The sequence below is a fragment of the Labrus mixtus genome, chromosome 6 (genome assembly GCF_963584025.1).
Source record: "Labrus mixtus chromosome 6, fLabMix1.1, whole genome shotgun sequence".
Lineage (NCBI taxonomy): Eukaryota > Metazoa > Chordata > Actinopteri > Labriformes > Labridae > Labrus > Labrus mixtus.
In genome coordinates, this window is record NC_083617.1 from 23312591 (window position 1) to 23321479 (window position 8889).

Sequence of the window (8889 nt, forward strand, 5' to 3'; positions counted from 1 at the left end):
ACCACATGGAAACCATGAATGAGTAATGACGTCACTGGCTGCTATTCTTGTTACTATATAAATATAATGATGTCATACAATAACACAGTTCAGATACACTCCTGCTGTATGAATAAATATAACTCATTTTAATCCAATCTGACCGTGGACCAGGTCTGAGTAGTGTGTTGTTACTCTGTTTTAAAAGAGGGTCTGTCCCTACATTTTAACATCAGAATATTCTGTAATGGTTTATATTAGGCAGCTATAGGCAGATATATTTAAAAACAATACTTTCTTCTTTGACACACTTATAAAGTCTTAGTCAACACACTGAAACACGTATCTTTGGCTTTTACTGTGTTTATTATTAAGTCTAAGGATGTATAATTATTAAAGTGAATCACCTGTAATCACATTTATTGAACTTTTCTACATTTCTGATGTTTAAAAAGTAAAAACCTGTTCAGTCCAATAGAGGGGCCAAGAGTCTGTCCTTCTGCTGTTCCTGTTCAGTCCAACAGAGGGCCAAGAGTCTGTCCTTCTGCTGTTCCTGTTCAGTCCAACAGAGGGCCAAGAGTCTGTCCTTCTGCGGTTCCTGTTTAGTCCAACAGAGGGCCAAGAGTCTGTCCTTCTGCTGTTCCTGTTTAGTCCAACAGAGGGCCAATAGTCTGTCCTTCTGCTGTTCCTGTTCAGTCCAGCAGAGGGGAGTAGTGTATAACGTGTGTAAAGCAACTCTCTTCATGTCAGCTGATCAGTTAACCCTTCCTGATGAAGAACATAATGCAGCATGGATTTGACTGTTATTACACTGTAGATGAATTCATAATAATCATTACAGTATGGGCCGCTGGAGGTGCAGTGGTTAGTGGGCGCCCCATCTATGGAAGCTGCATTCTTCCAGGTGGGTGGCCCGGGTGCGGGTCCGGCCTGTGGCTCCTTTCCTGCATGTCATTCCCCACTCTCTCTCTCCCTGATTTCTGGCTCTATCCTCTGTCCCGTCTCTACATTAAAGGCACAAAAAGCCCCCAAAAAATCATTAAAAAATCATTACAGTAAATTTGAGAAATGTAAAAAAAAAAAAAAAACAATATTTGGTATTTGGTAATAAACTATTACAGGAGAGCAACAAAATTATTTATTCTACTGAACTTTAACAATTCAAGCAGACACGCACACACACACAGACAGAGTGAAACACACACACACACACACACACACACACACACACATACACACACACAAACACACACACACACACACACACACACACACACACACACACACAGGGAAACACACACACGCACAGTGAAACACACACACATTCTGCTCCGTCGTTCTGGGGTTAATGAGTGTTTTCAGGGTTTAGTCGAGTCTTAACCTGCCGGCTCGATCAGACTCTGAGTCTCCTGCTGAAAGTTGTCGTCACAGTTTAAACACTGATTACTCTTCATCTGTAGACACACTCTTTACGGATAACTTTAAACACACAACACACTGAAATTATCTGAGCTGCTGATCAAACTCTAACCCTTTCAGGTGAGCTGATGACTCTGTTTGTGTGAATATATAATAATTAAAGAGTCCATCAGTATTAACTCATCCTTTCATACACATTCACACACTGATGGTAGAGGCTACTGTGTAAAGAATTCATCAGTATTAACTCATCCATTCATACACATTCACACACTGATGGTAGAGGCTGCTGTGTAAAGAGTTCATCAGTATTAACTCATCCATTCATACACATTCACACACTGATGGTAGAGGCTGCTGTGTAAAGAGTTAATCAGTATTAACTTATCCATTCGCACACATTCACACACTGATGGTAGAGGCTACTGAGTAAAGAGTTCATCAGTATTAACTCATCCATTCGTACACATTCACACACTGATGGTAGAGGCTGCTGTGTAAAGAGTTAATCAGTATTAACTCATCCATTCACACATATTCACACACTGATGGTAGAGGCTGCTGTGTAAAGAGTTCATCAGTATTAACTCATCCATTCACACACATTCACACACTGATGGTAGAGACTGCTGTGTAAAGAGTTCATCAGTATTAACTTATCCATTCGTACACATTCACACACTGATGGTAGAGGCTGCTGTGTAACTGTATAATGGGCAATCTTTCCCCCTCTCTCTCTCTCTGAAGTTACCCCTCAGGGGGTAGGAGGTGGTCACAAGACTAACTGTGTGTGTGTGTGTGTGTGGGGGGGGGGGGGGGGGGGGGGGGGGGGGGGGGACTCAGTTGACATTTGTTGGGAGGTGTGATGTGATAAAAGAAGAATCTCACACTTCTTCTTATCCAGACGTTGAGTTTGTTTGTGAAAAGGATCTTGTTTTAAAGAGCACACACACACACACAGTGAAGTGGAGCTGCAGTTTTGTCTCATTAGTCCATTTGATTGTTCTGTCCTTGACTCAGTAAACGAGCCCTGAGGGAGTGTGTCTGACTCCTGTACAGTAGGGGGCGATATGTCCTCTATCAGCAGGTTACTATTTGACCTTCTTCCTGTAACCTTGCTACATCATAATCCAAACAATTGACAAACTAGTTATTTTTGGTACAACTGAGATGCACACTATTCATGCTGTTCAATTTCCGGGTCAGAGGTTGAAGCGGGAGCTGTGGAGCATGCTCAGAAGAGTCCAGTTTGAGTCAGCCTGAGGTGTAAACATGTGAGAGTAAATCGACCCTCACCCACCATGTATGTATGTCTGACTTTAAGAAACTCAACTTCAGTCAGTTTTTAAATGGATTTAAAAAGTCCGGTTTTGGGGAGCTGGTGGTTCAGTGGTTCAGTGGTTAGTGCGTGCGCCCCATGTATGGAGGCTGTAGTCCTCCAAGCGGGCGGCCCAGGTTCAAATCCGACCTGTGGCTCCTTTCCTGCATGTCATTCCCCTTTCTCTCTCTCTGATTTCAGACTCTATCCACTGTCCTATCTCTGAGATATACACACACAGATACACTGAGTTGAGCTCAGAGAAGAAGAAATAAAATCTGCACTGTGTGCTCGTTCTCTGTCAGGTGTGAATGTTTACCTTCACAGCTGTGGAGAGAAGTTGAGGTGTGGCTGTTAATGTGTTCATGCAGGAGCAGATAAAGATAGCTGCCATTTGTTCTCTTCAGTGTGAAAATACACAGAGGGACATTTAAACTCATCCAGAAGACACACACACACACACACACACACACACACCTCTCGATGAGTGTGTGTCCTCCACACACTCGAACTTTTGAACCAGCTCTGACACAGCTTGAAGCAGCTGAGACAATGGTCAGTAAACAGAGGACAGAAAGAAGGGATTAGCTATTAAATACAGGATGTACTTAAAGAGGGGGAGGAGGAGGAGGGGGAGGAGTAAGAGGGGGGAGGAGGAAGAGGAAGAAGAGGAGGAGGAAGAGGAGGACGGACACAATCCTGAGATGACTCGGACCTGTAAAATAATAACAGCACACTTTTGTTTCTCTCACGTGAGTTTATTCTGATAAAATAATGAATCTGTATCATCAATGAACACAGAAAGAAACAAACAAGAAATTAAACTTTATTTGTAGTTAAAAATATAAAGATTGATTTTAAATTCTTTAGTGTGACTGAAACTTGAATGAACCCTCGTACCCTCACTGACCAATCAGAATAAAGGAGGGGCGGGACTACTGACACCAGCTTTGTTTCCAGGCGTAAAGAGGATCATGCTCCATAACCGTGATGTCATCACTGCAACAGTGATGGACCAGTTTCACACGGCAGCCATATTCCAGTGACATCATGCTCAGGCTGGGCAACCTGTCATCATTGTTTTATCTTACTGTTATTTTGCAGGTTTAAGTGTTAATGTCACAAATCTGAGCAACTGTTTTCAAAGCTTCCTGACTGATGAGGTCACTGATGAGACAAACGATATGTCGACCACCTCGAGTGGACACAGGAACATATCCGTTATGGGAACATGGTCTATTATTAGCTGCCAGTTTGTACTGGACCCTAAAGGTGAACCACATGGGAAGTTTCAAAAAGGGAAACTGTTATGGAGTTGTTTGTTCTTTGTGTTTTCATCTTGATGGGGAAACTTCTCTAGACCAGGGTCATGACCTTCAGGGAGGAGGGCTGGAAGCGTCTGATCTTTTTCTTCAGGGCTCTGGAGGCTTTGATCCGACAGGCAAACGGTTCTGGAAGCTGCTGGAGGGACCAGACCAGACCGCTGTGATGCTGGGGCTGGTCCTCTTGGTCTTGGTCCAGGGACAGGCTGCTGTCAGACTTTGAGGAGGATCCAAAGCTGGACTCACAATCTCCATAGTGGTTAACAGTATGGTCGCACTCTGCCGAGTACTCGGACATGCAGCGAGGGGGGTTCAGGCTTGACCTGTAGACCAGGGCTGGTGGGTACCTGGGGTTCAGACCGTGGAGGACAGAAGGCACAGAAGACAAAAAGGACCCAGAAGGTCCGGTCCACTGACCCAGTCTGGCACCCTGGAGCATCTGAACCTGAGAGTCTCTGGACCACGAAGAGTTCTGGATCAGCTCCTCCGGCCTCCTCTGGTCCTCAGACCAGTCATGTGCTGGACTATGAGGTCTGCGGACTTTTCTAGACCTCAAAACAGCAGGGAAAGGAAGTGATTTAACTTGGACCTTGTTGGTGTATGGGAGTCCAGGATTGCAGGGACTGGTGTCTGAGCTGAATCCAGGTCTGAGTTCCTCAGAGGTTTTCTGCGTCACTTTTCCTGAGCTTCTTTGATCCCCCTTGGACCTGGTCTCTTTTGTCCTTGGGGCCCGAGGTTTCCTCAGTTTCAGGGATCTAGTTTTACGGTCTGCCGGCCTGACTCGGACACTCTGAGATCCAGCAGGGACGAACTTAGCAAGGACAAACTGGGAGGGGGCTGAAGGGGTCTCTTCTGAGCTGGTTTGGCCGTTCAGTTCAAATCTTTGTCTTTGGACTTGCTTCTGTGCCATGGAATCTTCATGGTCCTCAAGTTCTTGCCTTCCAAGTGGTCCTCCTTTGACCTTCGTCAGTGATGAAGAGCAGACCTCATCACACCCGGGCTCCCGGAATGCTGGAGGACTCGAGTAGCAGTTAGAGACCTTGGGAGGTCGGACTGAGGGGGGGGGCTGTGGTACGGACTTCATCATGCAAGGTCTCTTCTGGTCCATCTGTGGTGGGCCCAGGTTAGTGGACTGTGTCTGATAGGCTTCTGGACACACAGTCAGATCCTCAAAGGACTTCCTGTACTGGTCTCTGAGGGTCTGTGCTTCACTCTGGAGTCTGCGGCTTAGAAGGACCCTGTCAATGCAACCCAGAGTTCCGGTCTCAGGTCCAGGTAGTTCCTTCCGGGGGGTAACAGAGCTGGACCCTTGAGGTCCCTGGCCTTCCAGCGGTCCTGGTGAAGCAGTGCCCCCAACCTGGAAGAAGACTGGACTCTGCAGAGCCACAGCATGCAGAGGACTCGGGTACTGGTAGATCTCCATCCCGCTGCTGGACAACAGGTCATTCTGGAACTTTGGGTCCACAGTACAGGTCTTTAGGTCGGTCGAGGGTTTGTAGCAGCTAAGTCCCTGCACCAGGACCAATTCCAGATCCCCTATAGACCACAAAAACAAATTAAGAATTTGAAGCCCTTTAACCCCAGAAACCCCTGATCCACTGAACCAGTAGTCATTATTGATCCCTCTTCTCCTGAACATTACGGGAACTCACCTGTTGATAACCGTCTGTTTTGTGCCGGATCTGAAGGACTCGCTCTGATCCGGCTGCTGCCCAGGTGGAGTCCTGAGATCCAGGGTGGATGGGGCCTGACAGAGTTCTCGTCAGCGGAGCGTCGTCGAAGGACTTCAGGCTTACAAGGAGGACTAAGAGGACGGAGGAGGCTCGTCTGAGAGGATGTCAGAGACTCGCTGTAGACTGACGTACATGAGTTTGAGAGCGAGCTGCCGTCGCTGAGCTCGTAGAAACCTGCAGGGGGGAAGGATCACACAGGTGAAGTGTCACACAGGTGAAGTATCACACAGGGTAACAGTCATGTGAAGGTGGTACATATAAAGAGTCTTACCTGAGCTGGGCCTGCTGTCGCCCTCCTGCTGCTCCATTGATGCCCTCCTGACGTCCATCGTCAGCTCACTGATCTGCTGACCCAGCTGCTGCAGGTGAGACTTCAGACCCACATCTTTTTTCCGAAGACGACTCTGAAACACAAAAACGTGGTCAGACCAACGTCCTGTTTACGAAGACTTACGACGACACTGACTAACAGAAACAACCAATCAACACAGAAATTACAGTTTTAACTAAAATACTATTTAAAACATGTTCAGACTGAAGTGTCTGATATGAGTTCATGACTTTTACAGCTCCTGACACTTAGGGCGCACTCACACTAACAAAGTCCCCCCCCATCCCCCCACCAGTCCCTCCGCTCCAGGACTAACCAGCCTGAGCACGCTTACCTTTTGTACATAACGTGGTAATACAACTCATGAACGGCTTTACGTGATCATGAAGCATGCTCAGTTTACAAACAGACGTACTAGAGAGAAAAAAAAAAGGGATGTGCTGTCGAGTTAGGGTGCACATCGTAGACCAACCCAGAGACAATGTCAGCTCCTTTACTGACTGTGTGTCTTATTGTGAGTCATGTTAGAAACAGACAGAACACTCCGGGGTTTCTCCTGAATGAAGGCTGACCACGTCGTGAACTCTAGCATGAACTGTACCGTGATGAAGAACTCCTCTTCAAAGTGTACCAGGACCGAGGAAGAGTACAGAGCTCATGCACGGATCAGAGCACTCACACTAGTCAAACGAACTGGACAAACGAACTAGGGGTGAAGCGGGCTTTTAGCGCGCACACACACACACACACACAGATAAAAGCAGCTCTAATGTTCCATCAACAGAAAACAAAGAGGCTCAGCTGCAGCTCATGATTAACCCCAGCAGGGGGGATGAGGGGGAGGGTAGTGGTGGTGGGGGGGTATTGTGTAAATTCTTGGGGGGATGGGAAGGGGGGGCAGTCGAGTTTGTTCCTAACAGTTTGTCTTTGACTCACATTTGAACTAACCTTTAATAACATTTAAAAACATTAAAGATGAATGAAATGGGGTGCGGATGGCCCAGCGGTATGGTACTGAGGCTGTGGACCTTCTTTGGGCGGGTGGCCAGGGTTCGAGTCCGGCCTGTGGCTCCTCTCCCCAATTTTATTATCCTTTTTCTTTAAATCAATTCTTTAAGTCGTTTTGAAATAGTTTAACTGATTTCATTTTTTTAGATGATGATGTAATCGACTATGTAGAAAAAACATTCTCTGTTTCCAAAGAACTTTAAAGTGAAAACTAAAAAAGCACAGACTTCCCCCAAAACACACACTTTAAACTTTCCAGTTATTAGCTGTTAATGATTCAGTTTCCCTCCTGCAGCTTCAGACACAAAGTAGGAACACACACACAAATTAACACAGACACAAACGCGCGCGCGCACACACACACACACACACACACACACACACACACACACACACACTGAACTTTGATTTATAACTCTGAGCAGCTTCCTGCCCCCCGCTGAGTTTGTTAATGTGTTAGTGTGTGTGTGTGTGTGTGTGTGTGTGTGTGTGTGTGTGTGTGTGTTCTTTAGATTTCCGACTTTAACAGATTTTAATAGTTTTTAACTTTTTCTCTCTTCTCACCAGTTGTTGCTTCAGAGCCGTCAGCGTCGCCTCCAGACGCTCCTCCGTCTCGGTTCTTCCTGTTCTCTCGGGTTCCTCCGGCTCCTCGCAGACAGCAGGTCCCGGTTCGTCTCGGTCCCTCAGAGCCCGGTTCACCAGCTCTCTCTGCCGGTCCTTCAGCAGCTTCAGCTCCGTCAGACCCGCCAGAGCCGCCCGCAGACGCTCCCGGAGCCCGCAGCTCTCCGCCCCGGCTCCAGCACTCATTAGACCAGACCCGAAACCCGGTCCAGAACGGGTTAGGCCCGGTCCACAAGTGTTAAGACCCCGTCCAGGAGCCTTCAGACTATGTCCAGGAGTGTTCAGACCCGGCCGAGGAGTGCTGGGACCCGCACAGGGTTTCTCGATGCTCAGCATGCTGCAGTCTGTTAGGATTTAAAATACCTGTTAGAATAAAACTCAGGACACATGAAGGCCCTCCCACACATCACGTCACCATCTTCCTACTGGCCAATCAACATGCTCCCCCTGGGGCTGCCCGGACATGCTCAGAACTTTTATTTTTTATTTTTGTAAACTTTTATTGAACAATCCACAATTTACAAGAAGTCAAACAAGAAATAACAGAATTTGTGACACGTTCAGGATGATCAGGGTTTAATATTATTATAGAGTTTATATTTTTGTACAATTATACAGATCTGTATTTTTAATGTTTGCTCTGATGTTTTGATTATTATTATTATTATTCATAATAATAATGATAATAATAATAATTATTATTATTATACAGTAAAATTGAATTTCCCCTCGCGGGATTTCTAAAGTTTATCTTCTAACACTTGACAGTCACATATCCTGGATAATGACGCCCCCTGCTGGTGTATAAATAGCAGTACAGTTGAATCCTCATCAACATGTTCAGACACATTTCCTAAAAAGTTATGACGTTGTGTAAAATGTCTTTTAAAAAGCCTAGATTTAATTTAACCGAGCATAAAGACAACATGTCCGATATTGAAACTTTTTATTGTTATTAGACATTTTCAATTTGAAGCCGGAGACACATATAAAGTTAAAGTTGTGACGGAGTCGTGTGTCCTAATTTCTTCTCTTAAGCATTTGTGTGGAGACCAGCATGTGTTATTTTAAAGTGAAATCTTTTACCAGCATTTCAGCTGTTCAACAGTTCAGGTCTCTTTGTCTTATTTTTACGTTTCATGAATGTCTAAATATTTC

The 8889-nt window shown here is 45.7% G+C and overlaps 1 protein-coding gene across 1 annotated transcript; it reads right to left on the minus strand.

Moving 5' to 3' along the window:
• Positions 1 to 3459: 3459 nt before the first annotated feature.
• dact2 (dishevelled-binding antagonist of beta-catenin 2) lies at positions 3460 to 8105 on the minus strand. The gene is made up of 4 exons (XM_061040580.1): positions 7675 to 8105; positions 6043 to 6175; positions 5691 to 5945; positions 3460 to 5574 (listed from the first exon to the last, which is right to left on the minus strand). The coding sequence occupies exons 1-4, from the start codon at positions 8065 to 8067 to the stop codon at positions 4073 to 4075; spliced, it is 2283 nt and encodes a 760-aa protein (XP_060896563.1). The 5' UTR covers positions 8068 to 8105; the 3' UTR covers positions 3460 to 4072.
• Between the last annotated feature and the right edge of the window lie 784 nt (positions 8106 to 8889).